This window comes from Diceros bicornis, chromosome 8, assembly GCF_020826845.1.
Source record: "Diceros bicornis minor isolate mBicDic1 chromosome 8, mDicBic1.mat.cur, whole genome shotgun sequence".
Lineage (NCBI taxonomy): Eukaryota > Metazoa > Chordata > Mammalia > Perissodactyla > Rhinocerotidae > Diceros > Diceros bicornis.
In genome coordinates, this window is record NC_080747.1 from 32,067,713 (window position 1) to 32,087,552 (window position 19,840).

General features: G+C 35.6%; 1 protein-coding gene across 1 annotated transcript in view; it reads right to left on the reverse strand.

Moving 5' to 3' along the window:
- TMEM156 (transmembrane protein 156) overlaps positions 1 to 19,840 on the reverse strand; it is a 37,924-nt gene that overhangs the window by 14,633 nt on the left and 3,451 nt on the right. The window contains exons 2-5 of the mRNA XM_058546892.1: positions 9,278 to 9,547; positions 6,450 to 6,710; positions 3,123 to 3,242; positions 1,127 to 1,210 (exon numbers count right to left, since the gene is read on the reverse strand). Of these exons, the coding sequence (XP_058402875.1) occupies positions 1,127 to 1,210; positions 3,123 to 3,242; positions 6,450 to 6,710; positions 9,278 to 9,547 (735 nt within the window). The remainder of the gene's footprint in view (positions 1 to 1,126; positions 1,211 to 3,122; positions 3,243 to 6,449; positions 6,711 to 9,277; positions 9,548 to 19,840) is intronic.

The window sequence follows — 19,840 nt, forward strand, 5'->3', positions numbered from 1 at the left end:
TGAGCTCTTTAGGTGCATCCAATCCAATTTTTCCTCAAGGTAGAGCTCTGAGTACCTGCTCATTTAAATAGCTAAGAAAAGCCTTGGTTCGATCCCGGGCGCGCACCGACGCACCGCTTCTCCGGCCATGTTGAGGCTGCGTCCCACATACAGCAACCAGAAGGATGTGCAACTATGACATACAACTGTCTACTGGGGCTTTGGGGAAAAAATAAATAAATAAAATTTAAAAAAAAAAAAAAGAAAGAAAAGCCTTGGGATCATAGTCCTCAATGAAATGCTGTGCAAATCTCCATGTGGCTACAGATGCAGCTGCAGTGTGGGGCTCGGGGGTTCTCTGGTTTCCTTTCATTTTTGAAAACTGTTTAGCCGCCAGACTTGAAGCTTCCTTATCTAACATCTCACAGAGTATGAAGGTACCTGCGCACTGGCTGTGCACAAAGAGCTGTAGGAATATCAATCATAATTCTGTGGTTTTCAACGAGTCAAAGGTATTATTTCTCCCTGATGAAGAGGCCTTTGCCCATGTCACATTCTTCCTCTCTTTCTTTTTAATATGATTTGACAGCTTGAATTCAGAAGGAGGCTTTACAATTAGAAGAAGGAAATCGAACCACAGCATCTGGGGTAACAGGCCCCTTAGCTGCTCTAATTAGGATTCCCTTATTCCATTTCTATTTCTCGGGAGGAGACAGGGGACTTTTTAATTGGGGCTATTAGAAGTTCTCTTTGCACAACGACACACTCTGCTAAGTGAAGGCTTCAGCAAAAGCCATGCCCACTCTACAATTAATTCTTGCAATTCCGAGGAATAATGGTAACTTGTCTCATTTAAAAATAAATCTGAGACTTATTCCTTACTGCCTTCTCTCCTCTGCCTACTCGCATGAATTTCTTCCTGCCAATTAAGCAAATTTTCCATTATTTAAGGAGGTAGTTTTGATAGTGACTGTCCCCTGATAATAAGACATATTAAACTGGATTTCATTTGCCCACAGCTCCTTTCTTCCAGAGACAAGGCTAATTTAAATGAGCTCAGATCTCTCGATCTTGAGTTTACTCTACAGTGAAACGAGGTAGCTTTGAAATTTCCTAAGTGGTGTTCTGTTTGTGTCACAGAACTCACCTGAAATAACCCGCACATTCAGTGTTCGAAGTTTCTCAGAGTCACTTCCTCTTAAGAGAACAGATGTAGGTTTGTATTTATGACCTATTCCAAGAAAAGAAATTAAATATTTAGATGATAAACAAGCATATTCTTAATAGATATTCCCCATGTTGATTCAAAGGATTACCAAGGAAAATGGGCCTGGAATAACAAGACACCAAGAGATTTTCCTTATTATTTTCCATTGTCAAATACGTACAAGTTCTTTCTAAAACCAATGGCTTCTCCACTATCATAAATGCCATTATGCCATCTCCTCTAATGAAAAGCTCCAGCTCTTATGTACAAAATATTATATTATTTATATTATATATATGTAGATATGACATACAGGATATTTAATGTATATTTAATATTTAATGTCCTAAATTGTGTGACATTCTCATTACTTCATATGCTTGGATCTTTAAGGCAAGCCTGTCATTTGGGTAGATTTTCATAAGAACTTAATGTCACTCCCCACTATTGGTCTCTTTCTAGACCTTTTCTATCTGGCTTCTATCTCTCTTTCTTAATATGTAATCATATGGAAAAATGAATCAAGAAACTCAAAACTATGCACTAATTACAGATAACACACATTATTTCAATTAATATAATTTTCAAAACTAGAAAGACCCTGGATCTTAATTCCTACATTTTATTAGCTGTATAACTTTGGACAAAACACTTAACCTCTCGGAGGCTCAGGGGTTTTTTTCATCTATAAAATGAAAGTAACAGGTAATACCCTGTTTACATACTTTGAGAATTTAGTAAAAAGCTCTTGAAAATGCTCTGAAAATGGTTATTCTACAAATATACAATAATGATGATGTTATTAACCAATGTATTAAGGGCCTTACACACTAAGGCATCAATGCCAAGACTTGAAATGAAACTGCTCTCAGAAATATCTGCAACAAGTACTTACCCAAAAGAGTTAATGGCACCTTCACTCAAACCTAGAGGCAACCATTTGTTCTGCCTACTGAAATGACTAACACAGTCTTGCCTGCTAAAGAACCTAAGAGCCTTGGTAAATAATACAACCAGCACAATACTACTTACTATTCTTCATTGAGAACTACTATGCACTAGACACTGTGTTAAACTTCTTTGTAATCTCTTTATTTCAATTCTTACCTCCACCCTGTACGGTAAAGGTAATTATTCTCGTCTTACAGAGGAGAAAAAAGACAGATCCAGTAAGTAACTTGCCCAAAGTCGCATAACTAGTAAGTGGTAGTACTAGGATTCTAACCTAAGTCCACCTGTCTCCAAAGCCTATTCTCACAGTGAGATATTTTATGCTGTCTTTAAGAAGTGAACTACTCATGCTATAAACTGTCCATCAGGCCTGATATTCAGCCAGTATATGCATGGGGACACACCAGTAGGGACACGCCAGTAGTTAATGATCAGTGCCCATCCTAATAGGCAGGTGCCTCTGTCGTCGTATTAGTTATTAAATATTTTTAATATCATTCCTACTGTCCTGATGTCCAATTACACATTTTAGCTCAGCCCAGCCAAAAATCTACTGACACCCTCACACTTATTAAAGATTGACTCCTGCTCACACTCATCACCTAGAGCCACTCTGCTCAAGATCTCCAACTCTGAAATTCTTTATCAACACTCCCTATGTTTCTACCTCTCTTCTGCCCTCACTTCCACCAAGCCGCTGCTCGACCTCCGGGCCATCACCTCCTTCTCATTCACCCAGCCTTTCTTCCCCTCCTGTTCACTTGTCTGGGTGAGAGAAAGACACAAGAAGCTCCCTGAATGCTGGCTCTGTGTCTTACTTATGCTTATATTCCTTGGATTACCTAGAATCACCACTTACACACAGTAGGTGCTCAGTGAGTGGTAAGTTGAACTAAAAAAAGAAACTGAATCTACAGATAAGATTAGGAGTTCCTTGACACGAAATGGATTATCCCAAATGATGCATTTATTTCTCAATACTTACTCTGCCACTTCTGCACTCTCCTGTGGCCTTCAAGTATTTTGTACATAATGAGGATGAGCAAAAATATAAAAACTAATAGAACTAAAACATACCAAGTGATCTTCATGGAACAAGTGAAATCTGCAAAGAAAAAAAAACACTATAAAAATACAATAAAATGATGCAACAGATGAGAGGCTATGTAGCAGTATAGCTGGGTTCTACCACATATTCTTCCCTTAACTGGAATGCTGAAGATATAACCATCACTGTGATGGGGTCACGTGCTCTCCTGAATTCTTTCCTGGTGTATTAAGTGAGGATATTAAATGATGAAACTTGACCAGGTGACTCCCAGGGATCCATTTAGTTCCAAAATTCTAGGGTTAATTTTACTTACAGGTCATGATGATATTAGTTTCATTATAATTTCTGTTACTGGGTTAGGACCACAGCATAGCAGTATCCCACAATCAGAGCAATTCGTAATTAACAAGTTTGGCCCTGAGCCAAGCAGCCAAAAATTATGTCCTCAAATCAACAAAGATGCAGTGAGTATAAAGAGGATGAGAAAGAAAGGGAAAGACAAAGAGAGAGAGCTGGACTGAGGCATATAAGAGGCCAGGGCAGATGAATAATCAGACCCCCTCTCAGCAGGGGCTCTCATGGCAATGAACAGATCACGTGCACACATTAATTAAAGATGCAGTTACCCTAGCCTAAATTTAATAAAGATACAGGTAAAAACTTGTTCATTCAAAAGACAGTGAGGCAACATGGAAATGATAGCCACCATCCAACAATAGCTTAGCACAGTCTCATTTGTTCCCGTAGACGCACTGGCCAGCAGACTCAGGAATCAGTGACTTAAATGAGGGCGACCTCATCATGTGCAAGACACAACTGTCTGCTGACTTTCTAAGCCACCCTATGTACCCTCTTCCTCGCACACAAAACATAGCTAGTACTTATTCAACTTAGCAAGATATATATAACTTGTTTTTACCCTTGGATGACTGCCCTTGTGGGGCCCCCGATCTGGGTATCCCTTTCACAGGACCCCCCTCCATGGGAAGATGTCCATTAAATAGGCAGTCAACATTTATTCAGAGAAGAAGCTGAATGGAGAAAGGGTAGAAGTTGACTGGAATGGCAGTACTCAGCCTCTCCCATATCATTCCATGCTATTCAGCTGCCATATTTGCATTCCTCACTCAGCAAAATAAAAGCGTGCAGTTAACTGGCATAGAAGATTTGCAGTGCCAGTGAGAGCCAAGGGAGTCCCAATGACCAAGGTGTCATTAGGCACTGATCAAGCTATGAAAAAAGAACCATGCATTTGCCAACTTTATATTGCAATAGCAGAATGTGCACAGTCGGGGCCAGGCCAGCCAGTGCACCAACCAAAGCACCAGAAGAGTGTATCTCCCAGCGTCTCACGCTGCCCACCTTCCCCCATCCCCGCAGCCATCTTGGAGAGGAGCAAGGGGAAACAGACTGGAATCTAAAAAAATCTAAAGAGAGTTTAAATTATTGTCTCAGAGTAAATTTACCAGACTGGACTAAATTTGGTTTCACCCTCTGGTAGATAGGTCTTTTAAAGAAGATCAGATTAGTTTCTGCATAGCAGAGTAAAATATGAATAAATTTTTAATTTCCTACACATAACAAAATGGATATACTTTTTCTAGAATACAAGACTACATATTTGTCCACCACTGTTATCTTTCTGAATTATAGACCCAAAACAGATGATAGCTATCATTTCACTTTGACAGAACGTATGGATTTTTCTATTAATACAAAAATAAATTCTCTTAAAATCATAATCATGGAAATGCATATTTTTCCTTTATGTTTTAGAAAACATAAAAAGCAATTAAATGGATACATAAGCGTACATTGAAATAAATATGTTTTAATATCTATAATCCCAAACTCTTATTCTTTCAGATTTCATCATAGTCACCTTCTCTGTGAGGCTTTTCCAAAACCTACCTTCCAACTTCACACCTGAACCAGAGGGAATTGACTCTTCTGTTCAGATCTTCTCAGATCCTCTCCCATACACCACATACATACACACACCTTGAAATACCCCCCAATGGCAGAGGCTGTAGGGCCCTGGGCAAACTAACTTATAGGGGAAATTTCTTTGTAGTCTTGTATTTTACTTTATAAATGCATACATATTATACATTTGTGTTTGCTTTAAAATAAATATACTATTTTTAAAATAATTACCTCTAAAATAATTAAAGCTTTAGAAAAGCATGTTAAGGCCATCTGAAAGGCTCCCATACGTCTGGAATATCAAAAAGCACAGCAAATTACTCTACCATCGCACCAGACACACTGACTGCACTTGCTTGATTGTTTTACATTCATTTATCTTGGTGTCCCCACTGCCTGGTACACTGCTTGGCATACAGCAGGCACTCGTTAAATGATTATATCACAAAATACTCTTCAAGAGTAGGTTTTATGGGTGAAGTGAGGGCACACTGCTTAGTAGAAAGGATCAACTGTGGTAATTCAGAAAAGGGTGACTAGGGAGTTAATCTGCCTTAAACAGAATTAAGATATATATAAATTTTGTTTTTTGGGTTCCCGTCTTTCTCTCAGGGTCATCAGTGACCCAAAGTACCTGAATTACACCCTGCCTATCTTCAAGACTTTACGTCAAAAATCCCGTTTAATCCAGGCCTAGTTATTGAGAGGACATGCTAAATCAATTCAAAACAAGATTTTAACACCACGTCCCAATGTACGTGGATATTTACACTTAAAAACAAATCTCACTGGCCGGCCTGTGGCTTAGTGGTTAAGTGCGCGCGCTCCACTGCTGGCGGCCCGGGTTCGGATCCCAGGCGCGCACCGACGCACCGCTTCTCCGGCCATGCTGAGGCCGCGTGCCACATACAGCAACTAGAAGGATGTGCAGCCATGACATACAACTATCTACTGGGGCTTTGGGGGAATAAATAAATAAATAAAATTATTAAAAAAAAAACAAATCTCACTCTTTCATATCCAAGTGTGGTAGTATTATTTCAAGCACAGCTAACAGGCATGTCCAAAAGTTATTCTGGGGCAGACGGTCTTTCTAGTGCCCCTCCAATCACAACCTATAGATGCCTCTTCTGCCTCTAGGCACAGCTGGGCCCCCTGAGAAGCACATTGAAAGACAAATAAACAGATAAAGGGCTAACATTTTTTCCAGCCGTATTATTTCACCAATAAAATTCTTCAACTATTTGACTTTCAGTGAAGTTAATGTGGTAGCCCTTACTTAATTTTGTGTCTATATCCAATTCTCTTTTTTCTCTAATTTCCTTAAAAACTTACTTTTTACATCCATTTCTAGGTGCAAAGAAATGTGTATACAATTATTTGGGTATTCCATAAATCTACATGTATGGTCTATAGACTTTTCCTCGGCTGGCTCTTCCTCCATGATTGCTGACCTTCTAGTGTGGGTTTTTGGATTACAGGTAATGTTATATTCCTCCAAGTGGCCAACTGTAGGAGCTACAGTGAAGTTAAAATGTTGACAAGGTGAATGAAAATCATTTGCCTCCTCTTCCATTGATCCTTTCATGATGAGAACTAGAAAGAGATTAAGAAAATGTTATTTGCAAAATAGTAATACATAGTAAGAAAACACATACAACTCAAAACTGAATCTCCTTCCTTCCTATACAAAAAGGAGAAACAAGAAGTTACCTGCACTAAAAATAATAATTAAATGGCTTACATTTCTTAAGATTGTGAAAAGCATTTTTTAAGATTGTGACAGTTAGGTTGAAATAGAATCAGAGCATCTCAAAGAAAATACAGACATTTCCCTGATGACTTGTGGGACAGATTATATTTCCCAAAATTGTCACAACAATATTTCCCAACCCATATTACACTAGTTTGCTAGGGCTGCCATCACAAAGTACCGTAAACTGGGTGGCTTAAACAACAGAAATTTATTGTCTCATAGTTCTAGAAGCTAGACTGTCAAGATTAAGGTGTTAGCAGGTTGCTCCTTTCTGAGAGCTATGAGGGAAGGATCAGTTCCATGCCTCTTCCCTCGCTTCTAGTGGTTTGCTGGAAATTTTTGGCATTCTTTGGCTTATAGAAGCATCACCCTGATCTCTGCCCATCTTCACATGGCCTTCTCCTTGTGTGCATGTCTATGTCCACATTTCCCCTTTTTATAAGGACAGCACTCATGTTGGATAGGGTCCACTCTAAAGACCTCATCTTAACTAATTGCATTTGCAATGACCCTATTTCCAAATAATGTCACATTCTGAGATACTGGAGGTTAGGACTTTAATATAATTCAATCCATAATGCACACGTTAACTTAAAACTTTGCCACTGCCCATAAATAGGTGGAGTCTAATGCCTTTCCCTTTGAATCTGCATGGGAGGGTTTGTGACTTGCTTGTAACCAATCAAATGCAGAGGAAGTGACACTGCATAGTGAGGCCAGAAAAGGTAAAGCAATTTCCTCCTTCTTCTCCAGAGCACTATTATTGGAGCCTTGAACCACTGTGTTACAGTTCAACAACTCAAGGTGACCATGCTGTGAGGAAGCCCAAACTAGCCCAAGAGGAGAGACCACATAGAAAAACTCTGAGACTACATGAAGAGAGAGATGCCCACCCACCTCTAGCTGCTCCAGCCCCCCTTTGCTTTCGCTCCAGTAACCATCTAACCCCCAGAGTATGAAATCTTCAAAGCCAGAAATTCCCAGTTATGCCATTCTGAATCCCTGACCCACCAAAAAAAAAAAAAAAAAAGAAAAGAAATAATAAAATGATTGCTGTTATTTTAAGCCACTGAGTTTTGGAGTGATTTGTTACACAGCCATAGCAACTGGGATAGCTTGTCAATGCACTGCTTTCGCTTTTCAAGGAGGCAGAGAAGTAGCATCTGTGAGCTACCAACCCTTAACACACTTCCTAGTTCTCTATTATCATAAAGGTATTTTCCCAATTTGCTTTCTAGTGAATTTGACCCAGAACCCTGCAATAGTTACAGCACAACTTGAATAAGAACAGAGAGAAAGACATATCTTTTGTGCTTCATCTCAAGTCAATGCCAAGAAATCTTGTTCCCATTCTGAAAGGATGGAAAAAATGCCAATATAGAGCAATACTGGAAACAATCTTGCTGAATAGGTGTAAGCAATAAATCTGATGCCTGGGCTTGAGGCCACCACTATATTTTATGACTGTAAACGAATTATTTAATTTTTTAAAGATAGATTTGAATGAATCAAAAAATTGATTCAATTTAACTAAATAATATATATTGATCTCATAATAAACGCAAGGTTCAGGTAGGCACTACAGATAATACATAGTTATTTGTTTATTTGTTCATTCATTCACTAAACAAATATTTATTGAATGTCTAATGTCAGACATTATACTAAAATATAGAAATATAATAGTGGGGGCTGGCCCGGTGGCACAAGTGGTTAAGTGCACACACACTGCTTCAGCGGGGCAGGGTTCGCAGGTTCGGATTCCAGGCGCACACCGACACACCGCTTGTCAAGCCATGCTGTGGCAGCGTCCCATATAAAGTGGAGGAAGATGGGCACAGATGTTAGCTCAGGGCCAATCTTCCTCAGGAAAAAAAAAAAAGAAATATAATAGTGAATAAAGACAAAGTCCTTGCCATCAGGAGTCTCATTGGATAGTTAGACAAATAAAAAGACAATTGTATACAGTGGATAAATGTATGTTAGGCAGGTGTAGTCACAAATGCATCAAAGATTCAATGACTCCTTGGAGAATCAAAGTGTGATTTTACTATGAGAACCTACCAGGTTACTCAGAATATTTTTTAATTCAATTTTTTTAATTCACTTTTTTAAAATTCAATACCTTTGAAGAGAGCATGTAAATAGTACCTTAACCACCAAATGTATGTGAATTACGGTGGCACTTTGATGTATTTTAAGAATAGATATTTTGTTTTTAATAAATCAAAGTAAACCAAGAATGAGTAATATCCCAAAGCCCTGCAAGTCACTCCTCAGGAGCCACATCATTGAGTGTTCCAATGCCACTGGACTTGAAATTGGAATATATTATTAGTACTTTTTTTAACAGAATAAGGTCATTTATCCTTAATAAATTTTATTCTCACTTTCCCTTTGCATATACCTTTTGATGTTTGTTCCTGAGAAATAAAATCCATGTCTCCTTTGGACTCACAAACCAAACATGAGGAGCACATATTAAATTCAGTTGTGATGTCTTGGCAAATCCTGGTGAAGTTCTGAAAGTTGGTGCGATTTAGAGAGATTCCCATAATAGTCTCAGTTTCCCTTACTGGTTGCAGAAAAGTCATGAAAGGAAAATTCAAGGAGGAGAGTGAATAGGTGAGATTAGTTTGTAAACACATTTCCAGACATGATAGCTCCAAAATGTTTCCTATAAAGGAAAAAAAAAAAGAAAAGAAAACTCTTTACTGTGAAATTCTGAGTTTTAGGCATTCAAATAAATACACAATAAGCTCACAATTTGTCTTAGGCAGATTCAGTACATTTCAGCTTATCAGTGACAAGACTTTGTTTTTACTTGAATTAACAATATCTACTTCATTTAAATATTTTTTTTTAAATTTGCCAACATTCTCTATTAATTTTCAGAGAACAGAGGTCGTTGTAGAGAAGTGCTTGGAAACTCTAGCATTTTAACCATTCTCTCTTCTGGAAAAGTTTTAATGGACAACCCTTAGGTTCCTCTGAATCCATCTGTTTCAAAATAGAATTTCAAGTCAATTGTATGGAGTTGAATAGGAAATGGAAAACTCGAACAGTATCTCTGTATTAGTTTCCAAGGGCTGCTGTAACAAATAACTACCACCTTGGTGGCTTAAAACAAGATAAATTTATTCTCTTCCAGTTCTGGAGGCCAGAAGTTCAACACTAGTTTTACTGGTTTGAAATCTAGGTGTCCACAGGACCACACTTCCACTGAAGGCCCTAGGGAAGAATCCGTTCCTTGCCCCTCCTCCAACATTTGGTGGCTGCTGGCATTCCTTGGCTTGTGGCCGCAACACTCCAATCTCTGTTCCATGGTTACATTGCCTTCTCCTCTCCTCTCTGTCTTCTACTCTTCTGTTTGTGTCAAATCTCCCTCTGCCTCTCTGTTACAAAGACACTTGTGATTGGATTTAGAGCCCATCTGAATAATGCAAGATAATCTCCCCATCTCAAGATCCTTAACTTAATCACATCTGTAGAGACCCTTTTTCCTTATAAGGTAACATTTAGAGGTTCCAGGGATTAGCACCTGATATCTTTGGGTGGCCATTATTCAACCTACCTGAACCTCCAAAGATGCAATTTAACAGGGTGACATAATTTTTATTTTTGTCTGAAGACAAACATCAGATATAGAAATGATGGGATAATAGAAAGAACATTGAATTCAAAACAAAAGACAAAGACTCTAGTACTATATCTGTCATTAGCCAAGACACTTGGACAATTTACTTAATCTCCATGAGTCTCATTTTCTTATCAGCAAAATAGAGATAATAACTCTAGATCTGGCTAACCTCATGGGGTTATAGTAGCATCTAGTGGTATGGTGCATATGAAAACATTTTTGAAATTTGTACAAATGTATATTATTTAAAATGCAAACCCATATTCCAAAGTAAAATTTAAAAATTCATCCTTCACTTAGGATAGGATTATCTATAATTTAATTCACACAAGTAATTAAAGCTCACTATATAAAAACTGGGAATCTCTACTTAGCAGTAATGATTAACTAAAGAATAGGTAACCTCTCAGATATTCTCAGTCCGACAGTCATTGCTAGTATGAAAAAATAGCTGACAAGCTCGATTTCACCTTTACCATCTCTCATATAATCATATAGGGTAAAATGTATTTTTAAAATTTTCTAAATAATGTGGACCACAATGAAAGAATTACTCTATTTTTTAGAATGATCACTCCTAGTCATATATCTTGGTTCAAATTTAAAAGAAAGTCAAGCTATTGATTGATATTAAAGCATTTTTTACCTATGGAATTTGTACTTTAATAGTAATTCTGTAAGTGTTTCATTACTGATGATTATATTTTTATTATTTAACAAATTAAATTGCTTCTGTAATAGTTCACATGTGATTTCCAGCTATAAAAACATTTCATACTTGAGTTGCTATAAAGGTTTTTGGGGGAGGGCAGATGGTATTTTACTCAAATACTCAATTTTATGATGACTTAATATGTTTATAAATAAAATCATAATCAAATTGTAACTGATTTTTTTAAATAATAATAATGTCCCAGGAAAGAGAGAGAAATGCACCATCTGACAGAACTCTATAATCTATAGTTTTTTTATATTACTAAGACACATGGAAAACTTATTTCTTGCCATCTTTCCATTTTCCTCACTGGCATTTTTCATCTTATGAAATTTTCAACTTCTTGAATTTATATTCCTATGATATGACCAAGAAAGGAGATAGAGAAATTTTTATGTCAACATTGCAGTCTTCTTATCCAAAAAGTAACCAACTGGGATTTCTAGAACTGATGCTATATCCTTTATATTTGGCTATGAGGTCATTTTATGATGGTTTTTAAACCTTAGTTTTAAGTAATTCAATTGAAAACGAAATAGAGGACATATCCTTCCCTGATATAATCTTAAGAAATAAATGATTCTACTCAATCATTTTTGTTATCAGGTAGGCTATATTCTCATCTCCATAAACAAGGATTTATGAATTTAACTACCATCATTAATACTGCTGGGAGTCAGAAATATGAATTCTCACTCCTAGAGATAGAAATGCATCCAAGAATTACTCTAGTGCTAAAACTGCCATCTCTGAGAGTAAGTATATAAAATACTACATAAAATTAGGAAAACACATTACAGTGTAGGGCAAATGTCCAAGTCAATTATTTTTTCTGTTTAAAGAAAAGCAAAGAACAAGACTAATATATATATATATATATATCTCACACATAAGCATTTTATATATAGAAAATGTATTGTGCCAGTTAAAGAATAACAAAAATAAACAAACACCCATTTATCTATCACCCAGATTAAGAAACAGGATATTACCAACATCTCTGAAGCACCCTATCCCTTCCCATCCCTATCTACTTCTTTCCCACAGGTTAACATGTCGTGAATTTTGTGTTTATTATTCCTTTGCTTTATCTTAGAGTCTTTCCAAAATGTGTATATTCTCAAATAACATCATTTCATTCAACATATTTTAGAAATGTATACATGTGTATGGAATATATTGTATTATCGTCTATGACTTGTCTTTTTTGCTTAGTATGTTTTAGTCATGTTGCTGCGTATAACCAAAGTTAATTTATCTGTGGTATTCTTTTGAATGAATGCATCACAATTTATTTATTCATTCTTCTGACAATGAACATTTGGGTTATTTCTGTTTTTGCTGTTATTAATAATAATGTTATGAACTATACACTTAAAATGGAAGCATTTTATTATACGTAAATTATATTTCAATAAAGTTTATTTTTAAATAATGTTCCTATGAATATTCATGAACATGTCCCCTAGTACACAAATACAGAAGTTTCTCTAGCATACACACTGAGCAAAATTGCTGGGTATACAATATGTGCACCTTTGATTTTACTAGAAAATGCCAAATTATTATATGAAGTGGTTGTACCAATTTATACTCTCACCTGAAATGTGTAAAGGTTCCCATTGACACATATCTTGGCCAATGCTTTTCAAGTTTTGCCAATTTGGTGAGTGTTAAATAGAATCTCATCACAGTTTAAAAGTGTATTTTCCTAGTTTTCCCTATTTTTTCCTATTTTTCCATTTTTCTCTTTTTTTATTAACGTTTAGGAGTTCTTTAAATTTTCTGTTTAAAATTTCAAGAGGTTCTTTAAATTTCTTATCAAGATATCTTCTTACAGTTTATACCTTGCCTGTTCATTTTCTTTATGATCTTTTAGCTAAAGGAAACTCTTAATTTGAATGTGGTGAATTTATCAATCATTTCTTTACAATTTGTGCTTTGTGTCTTAAGAAATCCTTCTCCCTTAAAGTTAAAAAGATCTTCACCTATATTTTCTTCTAAAAGTTTTAAAGTTTTGCCTTTACATTTAAGTTCTTAATTCATCTGGAATTGTGTACAGTGTGAGGCAGGAAACTAAATTAATTTTTTCCACATGTAATAATCAATTGTAGTAACATTTATTGAGTAGTCTATCTTTCCCTCACTATCTACAATGACACATCTGTCACACATTAAGTATCCATGTATATAGACGTGTGTTTCTGGGTTCTCAATTTTGTTCCATCAGTCTATTTTTCTATCTTTGCAAAGATATCATACTGACTTTATTACTTTTGCTTTGTAAAAGCTTTTATACTTGATAGGAAAAGTCCCCTCACTCTGTTCATTTTGTTTAGGAGTGTGTTAGCTGTTCTTGGCCCTTTGCTCTGGGCCTTTGCTCAATAAGTTCAATGAAGAACCCAGTTGTGATTCTGACTTGAATCTCAAAATCAACTGAAGTAGAAAGGTATGACATTGAGCTCCTCCTCTCAGTCCTTTCTTCCCTTTTTTCTCTTTATTTATATAGGTTTTCTTTGATATATTTCAATATAGTTTCCAAATTGTCTCCATTATGGCCCCATATATCTTTTGTTAGATTTCCTCCCATGTACCTTACTTTTTGTTGCCATTATCAATAGTATCTTTTAAGAAATATGCTTTCTGCTTATTTCCACATAGTGGTATGTAGAAATACAACTGACTTTTGAATATCTCGTTTTTGCCACTTTGTAAGCTTCCTTATTAATTTTAATTTTTTTCCTTTAAGTATTTTGGACTTTCGTGCAGATATGCATATCGACTACAAATAATGACAACTCTATATCTTATACCTTTTGTTTCTTCTACTTGTCTTGTTGCACTGACTGGGACCTCCAGTACCATGATGAATAGAAGTGTTAAGAGTGGGCATCCTTGCTTGCTCCTGATCTGAAGAATACTTATAATGTTTCGTCACTGAGGATGATATTTCACATAAGCATTTTTAGATACCCTGTATCAGTTTAAGAAAGTTCTCTTCTATTCCTAGTTTGCTAAAAGTTTTTAATTATAAAGGCTGTTGAGTACAACTGAATGCTCTTTCAACAACTATTGAGATGATTATATGGTCTCTCTTCTTTAATCTGTTAATACAGTGAGTTATGTTATTAGATTTTCTAATGCTAATTCAATTTTGCATTCCAGGAATAAATCTACTTTGATCATTTTTTTACATTGCTGCAATCAAATTCTTAATGTTTTGTTTAAAAGTTTTTTATCTATGTTTATAAATGAGATTGGCCTATAAATTTTTTTGTACCATCTTTGTTGGTTTGGGGTAACAAGATATACTAGCCTTAAAAAAGAAATTGGAAAATGTTCCCCCTTTTCTATTTTCTTAAAGGGTTATTATAAAATTGTGTTCATCTGCTCAATCCATTTCTTGAAAGTCTGGCAGAACTTGCATGTAAAATCGTCTGAACCTACAGTTGTGTTTCAGGGAAAATTAAACCATTGGCTCAATTTCTTTAATTGTTGTACAACTCTTGGATTTTCCCTTTCTTCCTAAGTAAGCTTTGGTAAATTATATTTTTCTAGAAATGTGTCCTTATGTTTTAAACTTATCCAAAGAAATTACCTTGGATTATCTGGGTAGGCCTAATGTAATCACAAACATAGGAGAGGTGGGCAGAAGAGTCTGTATCAGAGTAATACTATGTGAGACAGATTCAAGAGGCCATTGCTGGCTTTGAAGATGGAAGGAGGCCACAAGCTAAGGAACGTGGGCAGCTTCCAGAAGCTGGAAAAGACAAGAAAATGGATTCTTACCTAGTGCCTCCGAAGGGAATGCAGCCCTGCTAATACCTTAATCCTCCTCTTTTTGCTGAGGAAGATTGGCCCTGGGCTAACGTCCGTGCCCGTCTTCCTCTACTTTATATGGGAAGCCGCCACAGCATGGCTTGACAAGAAGTGCATTGGTGTGCGCCTGGGATCTGAACCTGCAAACCCTGGGCTGCCAAAGCGGAGCCCAAGAACCCAACTGCTCCATCACCAGGCCGGCCCCATCTCACCCTTTTACTTTTATTTTTATTTCCTAATGCTTTAGGTGGGTCTCTTTTAATATCACATTACTGGAAATTGTTTTTTCATCTAGTCGTAATTTTTTGTCTTTTTACTTGGATAGATTTGCCTATTTAGATCATTGATATATTTGGATTTAATTCTACCATATTATCTAGTGCTTTCTATTTGTAACACTTCTCCTATTACCTTTCTTGCTGTCTATTGAATTATTTTTTTCTCATTCCATTATTTTTCCCTTTAGTTATTTGAAGGTTAGACACTATACTTCTATTTTTTACTAAGTTTTATATGCATCCTTAACAAAGTCTAAAGTCAATTCATAGTGTTACCCTCTCTCAAACAATATAAGGATCTAAGAATACTTTAACTATGATCACATCCTTCCTGACTTAAATGCTATTTTTGTATAGCATTTTAGTTCTATCTTGTTTTTTCATTGACACACAAATTGGTAGTTATTTTTGTTTTATACAGTTAATATGTTCAAGATTTATTTGGATTTACCCAAATGTTTAGAATTATTGATGAGGTGTTTTTACTGCTATTTCTTCTTGCATCCCTGGCCTTTCTTCTGGGTTTATATTCTTTCTTTTGAAATTAATTCTCTAGAAGTTCCTTCACTGAGGATCTGGTGATTATAAATTCTCTGTTTTCATTCCTTTGAAAATGTACATCTCACCAATTCTAGATTGCCCCAGCACTTTGCAGCCATTGTCTCACTGCCTTCTGATTTTCATTGTTGCTTTCAAGAAATGAGCTATCAGCTTAATTATTGTTTCTTTGAAGATAACCTGCCTTTATCTCTGGTTATTTTTAAGATCTCTTTTCATATTCTACATAATTTCTTTTTATTTATTCTGTTTGTGATTTGTTGGGTTTCTTGAATCTGAGGATTTGTGTCTTTTATCACTTCTGTAAAATCCTCAGCCACATTTCTTCAAACATTGCCTTTTCCTCATTCTGTCTCTTCTCTTCTTTTGCAGCTTTTATTAGAAATATTTCCCTTTTTTCCCCATGTCTCTTAACCTCTGTTTCATATTTTCTATTTCTCTGGATCTCTGAAATATGTTCTTGGTAATTTCTTCAGATCTATATTCCAGTTCATTAATTCGTTATTCAGTTGTGTCTGATCTGTTTATTCCATTCCTCATGTTTCTATTTCAAGTTATTATATTTTCATAATTAGAATTCCAGTTGGTTCTTTTTCAAATCTGCATGGTTATTTTTAATAATATTGTTTCTCACTAACACTTTTTGATATCATTTTTTAGTTATTGAAACAAATCAAATACTTATTTTATATTTTATGTCTCATAATTCCAATATCTGAATTCTTTAAAGATCTGATTCTGCTATTTGTTGTTTCTGCTGTCTCTTGTCTGTTGAGTCTTCATGTGTTGTATGATTTTTGATAATAGCTCATATTCCTTAGAATTTTATTTGGATATTTGAGATCTGGTTTGAAGATGTTTTCTTCCAGAGAGGATTGGTGTTTGCCTCTACTTGGTGTCTAATGGCGCCATTAACTCAAAACCACTTTAAATTAAATTCTTGAGTTGGGCTTTTCACACCTCACAGAAAATGACCCTCAATATCCAAATTATGACCAGCTTGTGTTCACAAACTCTCTCAAGGGAAATTTTTTCCTTCCTCTCTGCAGAGCCTACATGGAGACAGCAAATTTCCTCACAGTCAGACAGGTTTTTTCACTAATTACTCCTTCATGGAACATGGCACCTTTTGTGTCCCAGTTTTAGGCTTTGGCTTCTGTCCCCACATGCATGGCTCAATGAAACTGAGACTCTAGGCCACCAGGAATTGGTAGATGTTCCTGAGGTGACTAATTTGTTCACTTTTGCTTATCCACCTAGATTTGTAATTTCTAGTCATTTTCCACCTTTGAAGAGTTTTCTTATTTTCTTATCAGTTCAACTATGTATTTTTTAAGTTTTTAATATGTTTTATCTCACATTTTTAGATATTTTGTGCCAGGAATGTTTTTCAAGGTTTGACTGCAAAAACAGAAGTCTCAACAGAAGACTGCAAAAACCTACCTGTTGACCTTCAAAAATAAGTGGGAATTTATAATAAAACCTTCATTGTTTGACACACAATAGAAGCTCCAGAAACTACTGTATGTCAAGTCATATTTTCACAATACCTAGGCTATTGCTCTGTTAACTAGTTGTCGGGGAACTTGGGAAGAAGCATGGGATTATTTCAGACAATACCTATTCTAAGTGTTATTGCTTCAGTATATTAAATGTAAACTAGAGAAAATAAGAAATTTTGCCACTGGAAACATAGCTAGTACAACCACTTTGGAGAAGCATTTAGCAGTTTCTTATAAAATTAAATATATTCAGCTATTTCACTACTAGATAGTTACCTGAGCGAAATGAAAACATATGTTCACACAAAGACTTGTGCAAGAATGTTCATAGCAGCATATTTATAATAGCTAAAAACTGGAAACAACCAAAGGGCTGAATGGATAAATGTGGTATATTTGTACAATGGACTATTTAGCAATAAAAAGAAAGGAACTACTGATGCACTCAATAATATGGACGAATCTCAAAAACGTTATGCTAAGCTAAAGAAGTCAGACCAGAAATCAATACTGTGTGATGATTCCATTTATATGAAGTATAAGAAGGGACAAAACTAAACTATGGTGACACAGATCAGAAAGTTGCCTTGAGGTTGGGAGGAGATTTGACAGGAAAGGGCAGGAGGAATCTTTCTGAAAGTGGTGAAAATTTGTATCTTTTATGGGGTGGTGGTTACATAGGTGCATACGATTGTCAAAATTCATGAAACCGAACACTTAAGATCTTTCCATTTTATTTTATGTAAATTATGCCTTTACAAAAATAGCCAAACCTAACAAAACATAGCCAATTTTTTCTAAAGATGTTTCATCATTATTGGATATTCTGTAGCATAATTCAGCAATTGAAAAATATTAGCTGCCAGGATAGAAAAGAGCTTATGGTTTAGCTGCCTAATTTACAGAAACATTGGTTAACCTATGTTGTTTTCCTTTGGTTATAGGTCTGCCTCTTTAACAACTGGCATAGGCTCAAAAGAGTATCAATTTCAATAGCAAAAATTCAAACAATTATATTTCCATTTTGGGTCCAATAGTTGAATCTCCTCTAGTAATACTGAGTGGGAAAGGAAAAAAAAAAGATCATGTTGTGTATGGATGATACACCCAGGGTGTTAACCAGATCAGGAACACCGGAATCTAGAGAGGATACAGATTTATTCATAGAACATTTGGGAAGACAATTTAAAATATTTTCTGGGGGCAAGCGGCAAAGTTTTTGGTTACTTTTAACTTCTGGTAGCAGTATGTGAATGACAGATTTGGGACATAAGAAAGAGACTGCTGGCTTTATTTGTCAAAACAAGGGAAATAAGTGCACATTATGAAACCCTCCATGGAAAAAAAATGATAGGAAAATGACTCAGGGCAAAGAGATACATATCTTTTAAGTAAACAGACTGCACAAACAACCTAAAAGTCCTAGGTTTGTGATGAAATTTTATGTTTCGAAAATGTAAGATGAGGATGATAATGCCTCGCCTGCCTAAATCAAAAGATGGTTGGGAGGATCTGATGAGAAATGCTTCTTTCAAGAATGTTTCCTTTTTATTGCCCTTACAATCTGACTCAGAAAATTCACTCAATCAGCAAATACTCATTGAGTGTCTCCTAATGTGACAGGTACTGTCCTAAGTGCTTGAAATACAAAAAAAAAACCCTCATTTTCATTGAGCTTACATCCTATTTGGAGATATCAGACAACAAAAAAGATACACAATAAATAAGTAAATTATATAGATGGCAAGTGCTATGAAGGAAAGAAACAGAGCAATGTAAGGGGAAGATATATTACCATATCAATGTTCTAGAGAAAGTAATTTTTTCTATAAAAACAAAAAAGATATACAGAAAGAACATTTCATTTATCCACCAGTGCAACGAGACAAGCATTTAGAAAGCCTCCCGAGCAAGAGTTGTTGACGTCATAGCCTAACAGATGAGAGAATATGGCCGGTACTGCCAAAGCATCGAAAAGCATTATATTCAGCAGAATTTTTTTTGGGCCAGCAGATATTGTCTAAAATATATTTGTAAAAATATTGTGTCCATCAGTAGCCATTTTAAAACTATAATGATTTAGAAAATTCAATAAGAAATAAAATCTTACAACGAAGTAAATTTATCCATCTAGGTTTATTCCTTCTTGCCAAAGATTTTCAGAATAGTCTCTCTTGAGTATGACGTTTCACCATGAATGAGTTGAAATTTGACAAGTTACAATGAGTTATCATTTTATTATTAAAAGTACTTGGTATAGTACATGGTACATGTATAAGTATTTGTTAAACTAAAAAAAAATTTAAATAGTCATAAGACTGTATCCCAAACTTTATTGGGGATTACTGATTAAATTATTAGTGAGCCAGTCAACAAGAAAAAAATAAAGTGCCCATTTGTGAGGACTAAGATAGCACTTTGAGGCAAATTAATTGCATTTACCCTTAATAACACTGTT